Source organism: Pararge aegeria, chromosome 10 (genome assembly GCF_905163445.1).
Source record: "Pararge aegeria chromosome 10, ilParAegt1.1, whole genome shotgun sequence".
Taxonomy (NCBI): Eukaryota; Metazoa; Arthropoda; class Insecta; order Lepidoptera; family Nymphalidae; genus Pararge; species Pararge aegeria.
In genome coordinates, this window is record NC_053189.1 from 9,865,573 (window position 1) to 9,887,929 (window position 22,357).

General features: G+C 32.9%; 1 protein-coding gene across 2 annotated transcripts in view; it reads right to left on the reverse strand.

Annotated features, from left to right (window-relative positions):
• Positions 1 to 3,542: 3,542 nt before the first annotated feature.
• The window catches only part of LOC120626847 (tachykinin-like peptides receptor 86C), a 70,898-nt gene continuing 52,083 nt past the window's right edge, over positions 3,543 to 22,357 (reverse strand). For both annotated transcript variants that reach the window (XM_039894622.1, XM_039894623.1), the window contains exons 8-11: positions 15,464 to 15,660; positions 12,927 to 13,030; positions 6,875 to 6,964; positions 3,543 to 3,654 (exon numbers count right to left, since the gene is read on the reverse strand). In XM_039894622.1, coding sequence (XP_039750556.1) covers positions 6,921 to 6,964; positions 12,927 to 13,030; positions 15,464 to 15,660 — 345 coding nt within the window. In that variant the 3' untranslated portion in view covers positions 3,543 to 3,654; positions 6,875 to 6,920. The remainder of the gene's footprint in view (positions 3,655 to 6,874; positions 6,965 to 12,926; positions 13,031 to 15,463; positions 15,661 to 22,357) is intronic.

The following is a 22,357-nucleotide window of genomic DNA, read 5'->3' on the forward strand; positions in this document are numbered from 1 at the left end:
TAAGTGAAAGCACGGGGTTTTCACTTGCGTATTCACCGCACTCTTGCCAAGGTTTTGACCCCCCAGTGCATGGCAGGTTCTATCATCAATGGCCTGATCGCTGCCAAATCCTCCAGAGAGACGTGCGCTACACGGCACGCCACCTTCTTAGGCCTGTCATTAGTTGGGTGACAAACTTCCCCTTTAATTGGTACTTATTTACCTGCTATTTATAAGTGCGTAAATGCTATGGAATGGATGCCTGTTGCTAGGTTGCCTGTCCGTCTATACAACGTGTAAAAGAAAATTCAAATATTGCTTCAAGAGCAGTATTTACTCTTAGAGTACAGCCTTAATAGTAGATATAATTTTATTTAAATTAGTTCGTCGTTTGGCTTCCACTTTTTATATTTTATTAATATCAAAGATGTTAACCAGAAAAGCTGCATCTGTTATAGATGAAGAAAACAAGTTAAAATTTACTCTGCAAGAACGAAAGAAAAGTAAAATAATTAACAGGACTCTTCGAACGCGAATTAAGTGAGGTTGAGATACAAATTATCATTTAAAAGAATATTAATCTAAAATCGAATAAGCTGAGCTGCATATCAAATATGAATTTATTTTAGAAAAAATAAATCAAAATGACAACTAGTAAAATTTAAAGAGAACTTTATAAAGCTTATCAATAAATACAAACTCTTAAATTGAAATCAAATGATTTCCAAAAAGAAAATTCTGACAGTCTATTTCAAGAGCTTGCTGGGTAAAATCGGTATCGCAATTAACTATTTCAGATCTTCAACAAGAAGAGTCTATTACTAAAACGAAAAAACTGTTGAAAAACAAAAAAAATATTGAATTGATTAAGGACCGAAACTATTACACTCAGACGCTTCAAATAATGTCAGATAAACTATGATGAAAACACAGAGCGACAATCTGAAAATAAAAATAATGGAGGAGTCAATAATGTTTATGGATCAAATGGGGTGTTTGATTCATAGTATTAGCCCATATAGTGTCGATATATTTGTGTTTTCCGATAAATTAGGATCCGGTTTTGGATTACTTTTATTAATTACTGTATCCCAAAATACATTATATACTTAACACTCAACTTTTTGTAAAAAAAAATAGTTCAATTGTATTTTTAAATAGTTTAACTATCACAAAGAAATAAATTATTAGTAGTTTTGACTAAGTAAGCTAGGTATTGGATATGTAATTATCTGTGCAATCCCATATTCCCTCTTATTTACTGAGCAAAAAAATAGATATGTTTTTTGTTTTAACAATTAATTATATAATTGGACATGTTCTACCAATAATAATTTATCATTCTTTGATATTGAAGCGGTGATAGCGCAGCGGGTACTCGTCGCGTAGCGTACTATGCGTGTGTCGCTCTTTGATCTACAAAAAGGTTGTTAAGTTAATACTTAGAATGTTCTGAATTAGTTTGTATGGAAAATAAATATGCTTCTTTTGATTTAATATTTTTACAGGGTGATTCCTCATGAAATAAAGATATCCAACCTTCAACAGTAACTCGTAATTTCGTAATAACAATAGAACAGATCGGATTTCACCTAGCAACTTTTACGTCTATAAACGCGAGCAAAGCGGGTAGATTATGTAGAATTTTAACACTCAATTTAATTATAATAGTAATATATTTGAGCTTTTGAGTTCTTAAGAAGATGAGGAAATAAAAAAACAGTGAATATAATACAATTTACAATCATTTATTCAAGAAAGAGATATTAAAGTATGTTATGAAAAAATGCATAATTATTATATATTTATTAACTATTAACTGTAATATTTATAATTTATCTAACATTTAACTACTTTTTCATCATATATTTATATATATATAATCTTTAACGAAATCTTTCGAAACTCATTGTCCTATGTTTCCGATACAAAAACATTTTAATTTAGCATTCAGGTTATAACATATAATATATTAAGTAATTACTTGATCCATTAGTAATATTTAAATTTTGTTACAATAAATTCATAATATGAATAGAATCTTTAAAAACAAATTAATGAAAGTAACCTGTTACTGTTATTATAAATGAAGATTATATTGTATCTACATATTAAATACATTTATTATATTATACTCTTTATTTCTTTCTCATTAATGAGATTAAATAGTTTTGTAGTATTTTTAATACCAACTCCACTAGTAGATAGGTACACTAAACGATTTTTGTCCGAAATACCTTAACCTTATTAAATATTTATTAAAAATAGATTCATTATTATTGACACCTTAAACACTAATTAAAACATTTTTATAAACTTTAATTACAGAAAATTATTTGTTATTCTTGACAGAATTGGTAAAAATTATAAATATCTAGTTACAAATTTTTAAGTTACGCTAAATATTTAATAAACTTATACGTACTCACTATATGGAATGGCTTTATATTTAGAAAGCGTCAGAAATCGGACAATCAAGGCGAGGAAACAATCTGAATGTAACGCTTTATTTAATTTAAATTAATACCAATAAACATTTTCCTAACGCGATTCGTCTTTAACTAAAAATACAGCTCAAATGTTTTATACTGATTAACTTCAAATGTTTGATTCTTGCGTAGCGTTTGCAGTCATGTATCTACGATTAGTTCGAAGATGTGTGACTGGTATACGATGCGCAAGCAAAAAAAAAGAAAATACAAAACGTAATAGTATGAGGTATTTTTTTAATATCCAATTCAATACGTAAGTAGGTTTGTTCGAATACCTACTCAGAAATATGTGTTAGCCTTCTTTCGATATTGTATTCTTAAACATTTGCTTTATTACATTTTTTCTTAGCTTTATCCTATTTTGACTGAGGAAATAACTAACAATTAAAACATTTAGGTATATTATGCAAATAATAATAAATTATACATGGTAATAACAGGAAAGAGAAAAAAATTGTGATATTAACGCAATAGAATCTGAGGTATTTTACCGTAAGATCTATAGAGCGTACTTTTACTTTGTTCAGTCAAGAAAAGGAAACAACACAAAATACAAGTTAATAAATTTAAGCAAATGATTATATAAAGGCGTTCTTATTGCTAAAGCAATCTCTTCTAGACAACCCTTGGGGATAGTAATTAAAGGTAGTAAAGGGTAGCGGCGCAATATACATACTAAAATAATATATATAAAATATATATTCGTATAACATATAAATATAAGTATAATAATGACACATTATATATATAAATTAACATAACATTACTTACATAAATTAGTGGCTATTAGAAAAAAATAAATGTTAGTTTTAAAAAGAGTCATAAATCTATTATGTCCGACAATAAATGTTAGTTTTAAAAAGAGTTAGATTTATGTCCGACACCGTTTTAACTGTAACGCTCAGTCCGATTTATAGATCACGGCACGGAGTTGACAACAATAATTATTATAGAAAGCTTTTTCTAATAAATAATAATGTATATAAACGTTTTTTATCGAATAAATAAATATGTATCAATATAAAAATACTTACATTAATATTTACATTTATTTAAGAGTTAATCAGAAGCGCTTATAACTTGTCTTCACATACATGACATCGGTTATCACCGTCTGGTTCTCCGCGAGGGTTAGTTCTCACTATGACGCTATTTGTCACAGTCGAAGTGCCGTTCGATAAATCTGGTAATAAAAAAAAACATATTACCAACTCCTCGTTTCATTAAAGGTATTAAGGTGGATGAACACAACAAACCCTTATCTAATTTAATTTATTATCTTATCATCATCATCACATCAACCCTTTACCGGCCCACTACAGGGTACAGGACTTTTCTCTACAATGAGAAGGGTTAAGGCCATAGTCCACCACGCTGGCGCAGTGCAGATTGGTGGATTCCATAAGCTTTTGGGAACATTATGGAGATACAACGTCACGATGCAGTGATATTTCAATTGCTTAAAACGCACATTACTTAGAAGGTTAGATGGGCGTGCTAGGATTCGAACTCGGCCTTCTGAAAGTGAAGTCTAGGTCTTACCCAGGCTATCACCGCTCATTTTTATTATCTTAAACCTATTATAATTGATTGAGTTATAATTGATAATGAGCTATAAAACAAACTGTTTTAGCAAAAATAATTTTACTTCGGTTGTCGGAGTTTACACCCAATTACTATGCACCATCAAGATAATCAGCATTATTCAGCAAATCCCTCACTTATTTAATATTGAGACCATATTGTATAATATTATTGTGTTTATGGTAATAACAAAGCCTCAATAAACACAGCCTTCTACGAAACATTGAGAATACATCTAATTTTGTGATTTTGTCTTTGAATTTCTTCCAAGAATACCGTTTTATTTAGAACATTGTAGTCCTTGCAATAAATTCTAAAGAACAGACAGTTTAAGCAAAAACTTTGTAACAAACAATGAATTCATCAGCCAAGTTAAAATATCCTTTAAGAACATTTAAACAATACTATGTTACTCAGTTTAAATTGTGATATCTTTATCGCACATTTATGAAAAATATCCTGGGAAATTATCCTTAATAAATTCAGAGCCTTGATCTCACCAGGACATAAAAATAAATATCGTAGTCAACTATCTGATCTCTATTATTATAGGAAAATTAAAGCCAACACAATTAGCAGCCAAGTTTTGGCTACTAATTTTACACAAGTATGTGCACTTAATAGAACTGCCAAATTTCAGAGACATTTAATAACGTGTCAAAGAGCTGTTTGAGTTAAATTAATTTATAAGGACCTTTATCTGCGATTAGTGCAGTGAATGCTGGAAATGTGTATCATAGTTTATTGTTAGTGCCACTTCTCCTTTGCTTGGCTTTAAGCTTGCCATTGTGAAAAGCTACAACAATGCTGTCTAATAAATAATAAGGGGTTAATAGTGCCTAGAGATTAATCATTCATAACGGTGTTTTTTTTTTTTGGTTCATTTAAATTTATCGATTGGACTATCTTTTCAAAATCAATTATAAACTTCTAGGGATTTCGGTTTTCCTTTTAAAAACAATTATATATAAGCATAAACTTTAATATTAGAGTACTACAATTATCGTTAACAACTATAAGGATATATTTGATATCATCATCATGAGTGTCGTCGATAAGTTATAGTTAGGGTGCATTAATATTAGGAAAAATAACCACACAAGTTATTCAAAAGTATTTCGCTTCTAAACGAGCAAACCGAAACCAGTGCCAATTAAATAAAGCTCTGACAAATATATATACTCAACTGAGAAGAATATTTGTTAAAAGGGCTGCCATTTCTCAAGAGATCTCATCATATAAATAAAAAATTAAAGACTGATTATAATACATTATAATTATAATATTCATGGATATATTCAATTGTATTCAATAGATACTAGGTTTCACAATGCGCTGTTAATGTTACCGAAATCTCTATACGTATCAATTTGAACAATATAAGATATTTCGTTATCTTTAAGGCAGTAAATGATGATAAACGACTTCGATAATGGAGCTTGTTCATGTAATGCAATTCAAGAAACAGACCTTCTCTGGAGTCACATAAAGAAAGGAAAATTCCAAATAGGTAATTCATCAGATCGGAGAAAAAGCCCAGCAATCGTTTCAATTCCTATAATTTGTGTAATAAGTTTTTGGGCATTAATATAGTTGATATGAAATCGACTTAAACTGATAATTTAACTGTTAATAATAAAAAGTAACCTCTGGAAATGAGTTACCAAATACTTTCAAAATCTTTTTTCAGAATTCTGCTACTTTATTTTAGAAACTCTACTTAATTCCGTTAAAAATGTTTATGATAGAACTAGGGTCCATCCATATCCATCCATAAATTCTTAGGGTTCATCTACTACATAACTGCGGGTAGCGCTCAATTTGGGTCTCATTCGATTTTTTGTTTTTTGTTGAACTGTATGAAATTTTTTACCTTTCTTGAACCGTAATAGGTAGAGTTAAAATGCTTACTGAATGTATATAATGGCCATTGCCGCAGTAGCAACACATGTTAAAAACCAAATAAAGTTGATCACTATAGGAGAACCCCAAATCCCTAGAAACGTGCTAATTTGGTGTTGTTGCTCGATCTTAATATTGCTAATATAATGTTTTGATTCATATTACACCGTGATATGAAACCCTGCACGTGCGAGTCAACTCTGATTTCCTCGGTATTCTACCTTAATGGGGGCGGGGCGGAAGTCAATGTGAAACTACGATAAATCGGCATACTTTTAAACCTGTTACTTTTAATTTTTGAAAGTCTATTACTATAACATATTATGTTCGCTTGCTATGGGCCTCGCAAGAAGGCTCCGGGTCACTCGATGGAGAAAGCTATGTTAAGAGATCCGTAAAAGGACTAGAGCTACCGACACAAAGCCTAGTCGCGAAGCTGAAGTGGCAACATAGCTCGGAGAATCGATGGACGTTGGGGTCCCATGGTGCGGGAATAGCAACCCGCACCGGAAAACGCAGTGTCGGTCGGCCCCCAAGGAGGTAGACAGACGACATCAAACGAGTCGCTGGGAGCCGCTGGAAACCAGTGGCCCAGGACCGAAGATTTTGGAACTCCGAACAAAAGACCTATTATGTCCAGTAGTGGACATCAATAGGTTGCAGTGATGATGATGACGATGACTACTATTAGAAAAACAAACATAGGTGTTAAAGTAGTTTTATTTTTTAAATGAAGAAACAATAATCTTTTATTACTACTATTTTGTAAAATAACGTTGAACAAAAACACATGCATTTGTTTTGTTTTGACATGTTATCCAAAGGTCTGATAAAGAAGAAGCATTGTGAGTGCAAAACAAAGTGCGAAAATGTTGAAGGAAATGAAGCATAAACACAGAAATATGAAAAATGAATACCGTTGGCTGGCAATGAGCGGGACAAATTGCTGCGCCGTCGCGAATGTCATGCCCGATTTAAGGACGATGCGTCCCGAGGCCGCTGGCTCACTGTAACAAAACATTCACTTTAGCTCGTCTTATAACACCTTAATATAACATGCCTATTCGTTTATTTGTCTGATGTTAGAGGTTGGACGGTATGTGAGGCATTAATTTAATTGGGGTATTCACATCAAGATGCTTCACTTCATCACATAAGAGCTTGATTCTAAACTTAAATATAAAATAGATTTCTTCTTAATTGTTATTTTAATGTTAATTATTGTTTTCATTTAGTTTATTTTGTTTGTTTCATATCTGAGTTTAGTTAACACCTATTTTTTTTTATTTGTAATCTCTTAATTTTTATATTATTTAGTTTATATGGGTCCCCGAAACATTTTTTTTTTTATTTATAATATATACAAAGTACAAGTACAAGAAATATAAGGAATATAGGCCATGATGTTTTAACCCATGCAAATTGAACGTTTATGGTGATTATACACGATGTTAAAAGCATCTAGATTTTTTCAATGTTAGGCTGATACATTTTGTAAACAACACCTTCCGGTTTATATCCACGAAGGATCGTATAACAGGCGGCAAAATACTTGGTGGTTATTATTTACCCGTAAAATCAGCAAAGCGAGAGAGATCAACAAAGCACTTAGGTATAATTTTGTATCGCCCCTTAGTTGAACATAACTAATTACTACTAACTGTTTTTAAAATAAACATGCTTGGGTACACATTTAATACGAAATCCCCAAAGTTTTGCCTTCAATATTTACATCGACAATAGGAACCTATCTATTTCAAAATATGATCGTCTAAATTTGCAATTTATTTAATGAGAAAGCCGTTCGTTATGATTCTCGTAATACCTTAGAATAATATCTCTCTTAGACTTTTTGGTTTGTACTGGCTAAAACATAAAGTAGATATATAACAGATTTAAGGATTAGACATTTAAAGTATTGTATCCCCTCAGATCACTATCTACACCAAATCTACAGTTTCTATCACATAATATGGATGTATATGGGGGATGGTGGTAGAAAAATATGAATAAAGTTGCAAGTAAATTATCTTGCAATTTTAAAGTTTCAATTGAAATCAATTTAAAAATGTAAATAATATCTAAATTAAATATCATTGTGCAATAAAGTGTACAAAAATAAAGAAACAAACAAAAACGTCCAACGTTTGGTGAGAAAATGCATACTTTAATATTGTATTGTGGCTAATTTTAACTGTCCCAAAACTGTGGTTTATTTTATCATTTCTGTTTCAGAAACGTAGGCTTGTTAAACAACTTTTGAATTTTTTAAAAGATTTTGCTAACAAAAGGACCCAAACAAAAGGTTTCAGTCGCGGTGCTGTGTGAACCGCTAGATTTTGAGGCAAATTCCATATTACATAATATATAGAGACCACAACTTAACTGTGTTCTCTTGTTGTTCATTTATTAAGAAATTTTATAAAATATTTATCATTACAAAACAATATTAAAAAGATCACCATTTTCGAAGACAGCTAAGTATTCAATTTGTACAAACCGACAAGAAACTTTATATAAGTATGTACCAGCCACACTTCAGCAAATTTATTTAATTAGTTACGGAATAATAATACACCCCACCAATCGGTTTCCCTTGGTTTTCCTAATCCTAAGGTTGCCTGGAAGAGATCGCTACTAAGCGATAAGGCCGCCCTTTGTATCCTACTTTTTAAGTTTATTTTTGTTGTGTCCATTGTTTTTTTTTTACTATTTGTGGTTTACAAATAAAGTGTATAAATAAAATTAAAAAAAATAAATAATATTAATAAATCTCTTCGTTTCATTTCGTACAAAAGAATAAGTACGATATTGTATTATTATTTATTATATAGAAAGATCTCGAAGAAAAGCACCTAAAAATATGATACGACTCATAGAAAGCTCTATAAAAAAATATGAATAGAGGGAAATATTGCAAAAGGGAAATACGAGTAGATTCTCAATTAAAAAGAAAACAAAACCACGCGCAGTATTTAATTAGAGCAAACCTTTTAGGAAATCTGCCGCCCAGTGTAAAATCATTATTTTACAGCCGCCTTTGTGTCGGTCATAAAATTTGAATTATATTGCGTAGCATCCTTTTTAAACCGACTTTTTAGCCTTGAATTACTGAAAACCGGACAGACTCGTGTAATAATGCATAAATAATCTTGTTTCTTTGTAACTGCCTCGTTTTCTTACAGTACAAGTACTTTGATTGTAATATAACCTATGACCTCGTGGTAAGTAATAAGATATTAGCGGGCTAGCCTGTCAGGTCTACGGCAGGTACATCAAACCCCGACTCGGGTTCTACGGAATATCGTACCTAAACGCTTAATCACTTGACGATATGTCCTTGTTAGTAGGGCAGTAAATAGCCTAGGATTGCAAGCCTCTTATCAGCCAAAACCTAGACCTCGTAGATATAAGAAATGAAAATAACAGAAATAAAAATAAGGTGTGTTCCCATGCTAAAGCTTACCTTACGTGATTAGTAAAAGTGAACACTGAATGGCTGTACTTACAAGTTGAACCACTTTCCACTGTTGCACGATTCAAATCTGTACTCATTATTTAAAATTCTTTTAGATAGGTTTTATAAGCACATTAATATCTATCTAAATGAAAAATTTTAATAATTATAGACGATAATTAATTGATTATTATTTTAAAACTGTTTATTTTAGTGTCATTTTCACCATGTGTTTTGCTTTAATTTTTTTTACTTTTAATTGTAATGTGACACTTCTAATATTGTTAAATAATGTTAAAAATTGTTAAATGATTACTGAAAAATCTTGGCAAGATATGTGACACTTTTATAAATTAATTAAATCTAACAAAAAAAAATATGATTGATTTATTAAAGACAAATATTATTATTTTTGTATGCATGTTCGATTATAGATCACGTTTACTCAAATACCAAATGGGTAATGTGTTTTACTGCTAAAAAATTCTTAGTGCCAGCCACTTTAAGCTGTTATTATCCAAAACATGTGAGAACTCTGGAACGGTTTGGATGTGAAATATAAATCCCTCCTTTGAGAGGAGAGCTTTTGATTTAAATATACTCAAAAAACCAAAAGCGTTCATACATATTTAATAAACTTTAAAACGTTTAAAATCTCAATTCAAAATTCAAATTCAATTCCAAATTCATTTATTTAAAGTTTAAACGTCAAGTCAGTCCTTACAAACAGGTGTTAGTGACTGTAACACCGGTTTGTAAGGCATATTCTACCGAGAAAAAGCTGGCAAAAAACTCAGCAGATTACTCTTTTTCAACATCATTTTACAGTTCAACAATCAATAGTTTTTTTTCTGAGGACGAAGTTGATAAATTGTGTTCACTCTACTCTACTTGGATATCGAACAGCGAAGATAAGGTTCCTTAGGTGAACACCTTAGCAATTTTATCTATAGATGTAAAAAGTCAAAAGTCAAATATATCTTTATTCAAATAGGCACATAGATGGCACTTTTGATGCGTTATTATATACAAAATGTGTACATAGCAGTGAGTAGTGATGGCGATAACTACAATCGTAAACTTAAAACTAAAGCTACGAGGGTTCCAATCGCGCCCTGGTCTAAGAAGAAGCCCACAACAAACTTAGCCGGGTGTTCTTTTTGTTATCACCATCTCACATTGTCATTAGAAAATATTTAAGAAGCAACCTGGTTAGAGCAATTGTTTACACCCAAGCTTTTTTATCGTTTACGTAATCCTTTATACTATAATAGGACTTTTCTATAAGCTTTCGCTTAATACAAACTTTGAACTTCTTTAGTGACATCCCCAAGATATCAACCGGTAATTTATTGTAAAATTGTATACAATTTCCTTTAAATGAATTGCTTATTTTGTGTAGTCTAGTGTACTGCACTGCAAGTTTATTTTTGCTTCTAACGTTCAAATTATTGCAGTCACATTTTCTTTTAAATTTTGATATATTTTTGTGAACATACATTAAATTTTCAAATATGTATTGGCTATAGAGTGTCATTATTTTAACATCTTTAAATTTATCTTTCAATGACTCTCTCGGACCCATTTTATAGATCGCACGAACAGCCTTCTTCTGCAGCACGAAAATAGTGCCAATATCAGCAGCATTACCCCATAGTAAAATTCCATATGACATAATGCTGTGAAAGTAACTAAAATAGACTAGCCTAGCAGTTTCTATGTCTGTCAGGTGGCGTATCTTCTTTACTGCATAGGCAGCAGAACTAAGCCTGTTCGATAAATTATTTACATGAGGGCCCCATTGAAGTTTAGCATCTAACGTTATTCCTAGAAATACTGTTGTATCCACCGGGTTCAATTCCTCATTATTAAGTAGTATAGTGGTTTTTACATGTTTAACATTTGGTAATGTGAATTTTATGCACTTAGTTTTATTTTCATTTAAAACCAAATTATTAGCTTCAAACCATTGTACTACTTTAGCGAGATAGTTGTTTACATCGTCTAAAGCTAATTCACGTCTCTTAATTTTGAACATAAGTGATGTATCATCAGCAAACAATACTATCCCGTGATTGTCCTTAACAAGGTAAGGCAGGTCATTAATGTAAATAAGGAATAGAAAAGGTCCTAATATAGAACCCTGTGGAACACCAATATTATATTGTGGAATTTATATTTAATTTATTATTATATTGTGGAATAGTATTTATTCGGCGTAACATTAAATTCGACCAGGGTAAATACTTTGGACTTATTCATGAGGCAAGGAATTGCCCAAGTAGAGTGCAATGACTATAGGTACCTCTCTAAAGGTTAAAGCCATGATGCCCTTTAAAAATAATAATCTTTAAATAAGTTATGCGCGATATTATAATAATATTTTCCTTTAGTGTTCATAAATGCAAGCCTGCTATTAAAGATAGAAATAAGTGCGCGTTTAGGTCATGCGGCTTCCGTACATCTGCTTTGTCGCCGCGTTCCCCATAGAATAATAAAGAATAATGTTGAATGTGAATTTTATGATCCACACAAAAACATTTATATTTCTCGTAATCGGCTGAATACTCGGCAACAATGCGGACACGCCGAGCGACAACCGCATGGTTTGCGCACTACTGGGTGGGTGTTTTCAAGAAAAGTTTGCCTGGCTGTTCATAGAATTCACAATTGTTGCTAAAATCTCGTGAATGCAGAGACCAAACAGCTGCCGCGCGGAAATTGCTAGAAAGGTTTCACGGAATCTGAAAGCAGCCTAATTTTACATTCATGCAAATACCAGTTTTTCTTTTGTAGGCGTTTCTTGTATATGTTCAATGATCATATTTTGAAAACTAATAAGAAGTTTTTTTGCAAATATTTAACAATCAATGTTATATAAAAATCAGCTTCCAAGTACAACTAGTTTATTGTAGACCCAAAAGTTATTCAGTGTTCTTTGACATCACTAACAAAGTTATCTTTTAAACTAAACGAACCAACACATCGTTTGTATTTTCTTCTGGCTACCATACTCTTTTAGAATGCACGGAAGCACACGATACTATTATAGATTGCAAGTTACCCATTCTGCTTGAAGTATTCTGCACAAAGTACCTACATATGAGCCGTATCTTAAAAAAAATGACTAGGTCTGATCTAAACACGACTTTTAAACGTTTTCGTTAAGTCAGGTCTAAATTAAGTAAAACTGTCTTATCAACCTTAAATATACTGCAGCTTTATATTAAATCTTTTGATTCGATTACACGACAGCGTAATGTATCAGAATATGACGATAATTAGTAAATGCAGTTTTAGTTTTTTAACATCATTAACCTCCGTCCTTTCCAATGAGGGTCACCGAAGCTTTACCGATAACATAAATTATTCAATTTCAAATAACGACGGTTTAACGTGCTGCAAATGTAATTGTAACTCCAGCTTTTCTAGAAAGAAAATCACCAGATAAAACCAATCGGGATTCAATTTACCAACGGCACTACAAACTTAATTTAGCAAGTAACGCTTACCGGAGAACGATTTGTTCATCTCGAATTGCTTCGTCAAGTTTATCGGCGTCGGAGTCTTTGAAGCTTGACACCAGCATAGCACTAGCTTGAAGTATATTCGAAACCTGTACAAGAAACATCTTTACTATACTTAGATAAATAAAATAATTATTATAGAAGTCGTGTTTATTTAAATATTGACCTTTTTTAGACACATTTTTAATGATTCATTAGCGCTTTAATTTTAGACATTTTTGTTACCTACAGAGTGTTTTTTGTGGGAACTGGGAATCTTAATTTATTATTACAGCATTTATTTTCATTATAAAATTTCTTCAGTGTGTCCTTCTCGTCCTCCCTTATGGCACTGAAACGTGGACTCTTACAAACGTACTGAACCACAAATTTAAAGTCACTCAACGGGGTATAGTGAGGGCTATGTTAGGAGTTTCCCACAAGACAATTAGAAACGAAGACACGGAGTCACTGAAGTCACTAGCCCAAACCATCAGCAAGTTGAAGTGGGAATGGACTGGCCGTGCTTGTTGTAGGTGCCATGAATTTTAGACCATTAAAGTCCTAGAGTAGAGACCGCGAATAAGCAGGCGTAGTGTGGGACGACATAAAAGGTGTCCAAGGTTTGAGTGGAGGAGGAAGGCGGAGGACGAGGTGTAGTGACGCGTCTGGGGAAAGGCCTATGTTTAGGAGTGGATGTCCGCAGACTTAAATGTGGATGAAGATTTGATGATAACCATTAGCTGAATACAGTACTCTAATATTAGAGTTCAGGTAAAAGCAACTCAACATATTTAATTTTTATAAAAAATTCCTTTATTTAGATTTGAAGATCCTTATGATCAATACCTTATGAACTATAAAAGAAAAAGCAGACGTAAATAAAACCAGGCTTTTGTTTGGTGAGCTGCTGATAAGAGCAGTTTAGTTCGCATCGATAGGTTCAATTATTTACAGCTTTCAGAAACTCGGGCTTTTTAGACATTCACTTGTGTTTAAACAAATTCATTTGTGTTTAAACAAATTCATAAAATTTAAGTATCTGCCAGCGGTTTTAAAATAACTGCCTGTTAAGCAAAAAAAAAAATCTTTAAAAACCACTAAGATAAATTGAGACTATGGGACTATTTCCATGAGGAGAAAGTCGACAATAGCAACCGTTATTAATCAAAATATAAAAATCTAACAATCAACCATTCAAAAGTTTTGCCATCCTTTATGTTATGGACCTAAACAAAGGTCATATAAATGAAGAACTTTTCGAAAAAAGGTTCAGCTCCCGTTTGAAAGTTCGCGATGATTTGCTGCCTCGAAGTCTTCTTTTAATACTGGAATATCATAAATGAGCATATTAAATGCTAGATAATTAAAATATGCCTGAACATTTGGTATTCTACCAATGCGAAAGTGCTCTAGTTGTTAATTTGTTTGTTATCGGCTTAACTTCAGCACTGTATTTGAGGTTTCGCACATTAAAGGAAAATCGCCTGGGGACCGATTACACGCGAACTAAAAAATAGCTTTTAGTACCTATGCACGCACGGCTTTACCAATAAGTTGGTGTGAATTTAGATAAGCAAATAAATAAAATATATTTATTTCCCCGAGGAAATTTAAAAACATGGAGGTTAACCCACGCAATGCACGGTTTTAATATAAACTCAACCCCGGTATAACTCGAAATTATTATGTAAATAATTAATTTTTCTAAACCACCAGTCTGGTTTTATAGCATACAATGTTGACAACAGAAATTACTGCTTGGTGGCCGCAATACAATACAAAAAAGGAATATTTCTGAAGGGGAGAAGATATTGAGAACTAGCTTTTGTCTCGAATCTCGTTTATTTTGTAGTACCAAACAAGGATACAAACTATTTCCATGCAAAAGGTCACCAAGATAAGCGATGAAGCATGCATAGGTAACAGTTAATGCTATTTTTACAATCCTACTGGTTACCTTTATCAGCAGCTTTTCCGGGATAAATATTATGGAGTACCGCCCTGTGTCCATCCACCTGAGCACTGTTAAGCCTTTAATTACACCAGTGACTTCACCCTTCAGACCGGAGCACAGCAATGATGCTTATAAATAAGTAAAATAAAAATAAAAAAGCATTTTATTTCTTCATACATTTACATAGTTTCATGTTTATCCTTAATTTTAAGTATATAAAGTGAAAAAAAAATAATAGTTATAATAATTAAATAAAAAAACTGCGTTATGAAGAACCCTTTTTCAAGGTCAAGGCCTCCTCCAGAGACAGCCAGCGCTGCCTGTTTTTTTGCTTTCAGCATCCAGTTTGGTCCAGCCACGTTTTTGATATCGTCCTCCCACCGATAGTGCGGTCTACCTCTAGTACGGTTACCTGTTGGGCCTGGCCATTTCGTTAACCTGAGGGTCCATCTATTATCGGTAAGTCTAGCTGATTACCGGCAGAAAAAAGCATGGCAGTAGTACTACCCCAGACGACCACAAAATGGTCACAAAAAGCTCTACAAGTAATAGATATATAATATAGTAACTAAAATTTTACACTTACTTGTTACTCATCCAGTAATAAATGAGCGGGTTAAACATAGAGTTGGCCATAGCGAGCCAATAGAACCCCAAATAGACATGCTGTGCGATCGGCGACGAGGCGAGTGACTGATGGTGGTACACCAGTACAAAGTACGCGTGATACGGCAGCCAGCAGAGTGCGAAGACCACGACTACTAGTACGAACATTCTCACCACCTATCAAAAAAAAAATAGTTTTTCATTTATTTCCCGACAAGTTGCAAGTGCAATGTCAACTTGTGGTGTTACATGCCACCTATGATAGTAGTAGGTTGAACAGTTAAGGGTTAAGGCACAGTGATATCGGTTTCACAGTTTATTACACTGGAACGCTAACCCGCTTAGCTGCACGTCTTTTTCTTCCCACCTGGCCTCCCACCAGATATAATCAAAGATTAAATTCTCTATTTAATAGAAGAATTCTCTATGTTAATAAAAGGATTTTGTGAAATTATAAAAGTGTTAGTTATGCAATCAGTTTCTCATAATAAAAATACCATTTAGTTTTCCTATAATCTTTTGTTCCGGTTGCCCTTTACAGTATTTTGTGGGTAAAATTCAAATAACGGGACGTACTGGAGGGATTTACGTACGAATAAGGTATCCACATGGTCTATATAACATTACGTTACGACCCGACAGCAAATATTATAATATTATATATACCACGGACACGGACACGTTAACACGGATGAAACCGCGGGAAAAAGCTAGTAAGTTTATAGATGACGGAGTTCTTAAGTAGCAACCAATGAAAACTAGAACCTCCGCCTTGTTAGTAAATTAATTTTAAGACCCATTTTTATTTTTCCTATGTTTAACAAATATTTTCTGTATGTAGATCGGAAAACCGTGAGCACTATGAAATGAATATGTTCTATATCAACAGTAGTCAAAGTTTCCCATCTAACTTGTCTATCTAAAACTTGAAACCTAATATTGTACCGAAGTAACAAACGAACAGAACTACCTATTATTTGTACTGATTTAGTAAAGTACCGAAGTAACTGTATGTTATTAAATGCTCATAAATATAGAAATCACAGTTGTTGACTTACACGTTTACAATAACAAAGAGGTAGAGAAAAACAACAAGTAAAATGTAAAATATAACTTATACGTACTTAGGCAAAGATGTAAATCATAAAAAGGTAAACCTAAACCTAAGCCTCAATTAGACATTTTACACAAGAATCCATATCAAAGGTTCAAATGAATAAACATGACATATCAATCAAACTGTTTCCAAACCGACTTAAAAATATATTTTTGTTGACCTCCCTGGCGCAGTGGTGAGCGCTGTTGTCCTTTAAGTACTAGGTCCCGGGTTCAATCCTCGGCAGGGGTAATTTTCACAAATTTTATAATTTCTAATATGCCTCTTGTCTGGTGGGGATGCTTCAGCCGTATCTAGTCAACAAAGACGTGCGTCTAGTTATTTAGCATTCTGGTACGATGTTGAAAATGATTAGAGATATGGATTACAACTGCCTTACCGCTACCATCTCAAAATGCTAAGTTGTAGAGGAAGAACAAAAAAGCATTAACTAAATTTATAGGGTAGAATTTTAGTCATTTGAATTCTTGTTGAATTATATATAACCGTTCGACATGACAGTATTAATATTAAGTATAAGATTATATTATACAAGTATTTTATTGATGTAAATTACTTGTAGTAATGCTTTGTATTCATAGTAAGTAGACGCATACTTACTATGAATATATTAAGATTGCTTTAAAGTGAAAAATTACTGTTGATAGGAAATGTTGTCTTTGAACAACACGTTAAAATCATGCCATTATATTCTTAACATTTCGTAATGGGTCCTTTAACTTCCATTTGGTAGGTTTAATTGTAAAGATTTCTTATTTGTAAAAGAAAACAAAGGGGTCTTGCAAGTAGAATATTGTGCCAGACTCATATAGGTCAAAGCACTTGCGTACTTTAGTGGAATTATTATCCAGATGAAAGTCTTGAAAATATTACTTGTGAAGTACCCCGTTTGTTATTAAGTTTAACTTTGGAGGTAGGCATTTGGAACCTAAACAAATACTAAATTAGACGAAATAATAAGGTTGAATCGGATAGTAACAATGAAATTTGGAAGACTGAATGAACCTCGCGACATTTGTCACCTTAACTGCCACCGAGAAGACAAATTGAAGTCGTATTCTCAGTTAGTAATTGGTGATCTGTCAACTTCAAATAGTAACAGTAACATTAACATACTTTGTATGTATTGTATTACTTTTAGATACATATAAGGAAATAGTACATAATTGACGAATGAATCTCGGAAGTTAAAGCACTTATAGGCGTGAAGATATCATTATCGCCATTTATCACTATGTTCAGCCGAGTACGATCCTATTTCCGTCATCTAAAATGTTTTATTAAGAAGCACTTCTCAAAATTAATGTATTAATATTAAAATGTAGTGTTTTAACAACAACGACAAAAGGGAAAATTGAGCAATTTTGAAGGTTAGAGCGTCTTCGAAATCTGGCTATATATATGGCGATACATGGTCATATTAGGCTTGTGCAAATATGACCATGTACCTTATCAGACTTTCGTCAAAAGCTCAAAAGCCATTTAGCTCCCTATTCACTGACGCCGGGATCTCCATGTACTTTCTCATCTATACTGTGTGTTATTTACTACGTATCTTAAGGAGAAGTTTAAATTTCTTGGAGTGCAGTCCGAACTTAGAGCATGCCGTTCCTCAAAACGAAGATTACAAGCATTCGTTCACTGTCAAAGCTATTTAATTTTGGAATGGAGTGCATTCCAAAATTGTCAATGAACATAAGTCGAAGATAGGGGGCATTTAAAAATGCTGTTAAGGCTCATTATCTCGCTCAATAAAGACGACTATTATTTATTTACTCTTACTCATATTTAAGTATTTATGGTTTGCTAGATTACCTATATATTAGTTGATTTATTTTTTATATTTTTCAATAGTATTGTTTGTATGTATGTAAACTGGTTTATGTATTAGTATGTTGTTATTCGTAGGTATTTTTTAAACAGTGTACTCCTCCATTCCGTTTGTCTTTTTAGTTTTCCTGATCCTAAGTTTACCTGGCAGAGATCGCTACTTAGCGATAAGGCTACCTTTTGTATCCTTCTACGTAGTACGAAGTGTCTGTTCTTTTTATTTAGTTTTTCTGAACTTGATGTAGTTCACTTGATGTGGTGTATAAATAAAATGATAAGGTTTTGCTCCTAATTATATTGGACTAGCTTTTTCCCGCTTTTTTCATCCGCGTTTATTATTGCTTTTTAGAATTCCTGTTGGAACCGTTTGTTTTCCTGGGATAATTGCCATTTATTATATATAGTGAGGGCGTAAAGTGAGGACAAACGAACAAACACACTATCGCATTTGGAAGTATTATACGTTCCGCTTTCAACACGAAACCCCATAAAACTGTAATAACACTCGTACAAATGGATTTAGTTTTGTCATTCTCGCCTAATATCCTACAAAAAAAAACGTGCTAACGAAAGGGATCCGGGCGTAATGCCTTCCTGCAACTGCTTTCATAAAATCCCTTTTTCTTATCAGGGTATACCAAACCCGAATGAAACTAACAGGAAGGGCAGTAACGAGGCTGATTGTTTTTACGATTCTTCGACGTTTTCCTCCACCGCTACAAAATTATATTGAACATCAAATGGTGATTTAGAATCTTACAAATACCTTTTTTTATATAATACATAATCTTATAATTTGGGTTTGCAAATATTTATTCTAGCATAAAATAATATAAAGCGTGTTAGTAACCGAAATAGCAAAATTTTATAAACATCCTTTTCGCGTAAATAAAAATTTCCAAGACCTGAAATTCTGACCTTAAGAAAATTATTTTCACGTGTTATGATAAATATTTGTAGTTTCAGTAAAGCTTTTACTTTAGTCAATACAAGCGATCCGTTACTTTAGAATAGACAATCGTAGTTTAGTGTACTATGGCCATTATTTGCGAGCCTGAAGCGTTACGAGAGCGGTCAAATATCGGAAATGGTGTGAATTCTACCGTGTCTAATGGATGATCGAAGTAACATACATGGTTGCTGGCGATGATGTGTGTATATGAAAACTTATAATACTACTTCTTACTGTTGCCCGCGGCCAAGTTCGCATTTAATTAGGTTTCCAACCCTTAGTTTTACCAGGATAAAAAGTATCCTAAATTCACGATGATGGTTATCTGTCTCTCTCCTACTTGAGTGAGCGATGCGTCCGCGTGGACAGCTTCTATACAATAATACATTTACATGTTTTCGGCAACGATGAAGTGCAGTGAAAAGTGTGGTGTCAATTGTTTATCGCAACGATAATATCTATCAAACAAATAAAATTAAAATTTTCTGTTGAAAAATGCAACCATTCCATCAGTATTTTCTTACGACGTTGTCACGTTCAATTATCGTCAGTAAGCCGACTTTACAGACAACCAATTTTTTTTTTTAAATATAAATTTACATAGAAATAGTTAACATCCCAAGGACTATAGATGATAAAGCTAACACATGCGGAAATTTAAAAAAGCGGACAATGTGCCGCATAACCGTTAGTACTATTTATTTTTCACATATTTGAACATCTGTTACATTTGAACGGAAGAATACTTCGTTTAATATTTCGTAAGGTTTCAGCCAACAGGGAACGAAATCCATTCCGACTAACAATAACTGCTGAAACAAATGGAAATATTGACATATGTGAACTCTCGCATCAAATGTGTAACGTGATATCTTCGACAATAGTTGATGTTCAGAGTATGTAGGACAGCTGTTGTAACGAGAAGAATGAAACCGACGCCCGAAATGTTTTAGGCGAAAGCTCTTATGCAAATAGTAATATAATGTAGAACACGATACTAATATTGACGTACTTGATGCCCCAGAGAATGCTAAGTGTTGCTAAGATGAAGTATATAAAATCTAAAGCAACATGAATGTACTGCGATCGGTAGAAACTTCTGAAATTATTTATTTTAATTGTTCCTCGTATTTTGAGCTATCATTTAAAGACCTATCTCTAGCAGTGGACTCCATCGGTTGACATAATGATGATTATGATTAGCCCTACTTTATGAACACTTATAAAACGTAGTCTTTTTGTTTGTTTTGATTCAACCATTTTTACTGAAGAAAGGTTTTGTGATGAAACCTCAGCAGTTGCATATTTGCAGCGTTAACCTTTTTACGCCACTCATTATACTATCTTGTCATCGAGCGGAGCTGACTGCTTCCAAGCAACCTTGTAATTATGAAATTCATCGATTGTTTAGTATGATTGTAAGTTTTACCACACTGTTTAAAGGATAAAAACATTCGTCATATGACAAACATAGAAACTGCTAGGCTTGTGTATTTTAGTTATTTTCACAGCATTATGTCCTATGGCATTTTATTATGGGGTAATGCTGCTGATATAGATTCTATTTTCGTCCTGCAGAAAAGGGCTGTTCGTGCTATATATAAAATGGGCCCAAGAGAGTCATTTAGGGATAAATTTAAAGAAGTTAAAATAATGACGGTGCATAGTCAGTACATGTATGAAAATTTAATTTATGTCCATAAAAAAATATCAAAATTTAAAAAGAAAATGCACTGTAACAATATAAATATTAGAAGCAAAAATAAACTCGTTGTGCAGTTTACTAGGCTACACAAAATTGCAAATTCATTCAAGGGCAATTGTATATTATTTTATAACAAATTACCAAATGAAATCTTTGAGATGTCTCTCAATAGGTTCAAAGTTTATATAAAACGTAAGCTTACAGAAAAATCCTATTATAATTTTAAGGATTCTTTAAACGATAAAAAAAGCTTGGATGTGAATTGCTCTAGCTTCATAGCTTAATATAAATTTACTGGAAGATGGTGATAACAAAAAAATAAATTTACCCGGCTAAGTTTGTTGTGGGCTCTTCTTAGACCAGGGCGCGTTTGGAACCCTCGTAGCTTTAGATTTAAGTTGGCGAACAAAGTTATCACCATCCCGTTACAATTATGTAAACAAATATGTATGAACGCTTTTTAAGTGCCTGTGATAGGCCTACATGAAAAAAGAAAATTTGAATTTGAATTTGATAATAATTTAACTGTGTTACGGACAACTAGAAGAACAAAGTCAACCAGGTATTACGACTATACAAAATAATATGTTTTTTCGGCGTGCATCTGGCTCTTGCTAATTTAAAAACAACCCATGTTAATATGTCTCGATTCATACTCCGCTCCCGCTTTTAGCTTCTTTTCCAGGTTTACTGATAATGTACATGTATGTCACAGCAGGCCTAAGAAACGTTTGAACGTTCCTCTAACATAATTAATACCATTTCTATCACCCTTTTGAATCCGTACAAATGTGTGTAACAATATTTTCGATGAAATAGTTGATTTATTTGACAGAGATACTCAACAAAGTGAAGAAAATATTATCGTCTCCAAATATTCTCGAGCGGAAATTAATGTTAGTCATTTGTCACGATATTCTGTGAAGCGTGATCGTGTTTCCGCCTATCATATTTATTGCTTTTCTTGACAAAAGATTTTCCACTACTAATTGTGTGAAGTGCTTCTTTTATTCCTCTAAACTTTAACCCTGGATATTAAGTGATATGTCTAAGATAGAAGAGGGCTAACCCGATCACTGCTAAATCTAGATAAATGCTAAAACACGTTACTTAGCAGCAAGTCCTCAACGGTATGGTGGTAATCGTCATCATTATCATCCCATTGCCGGTCCACTACGAGGAAGGTTTAAGCAATAGTCCACCACGATGGCCAAATGCGGATTGGTGGACTTCACACACCTTTTGTGAATGTAATGAAGAACTGTAAGGC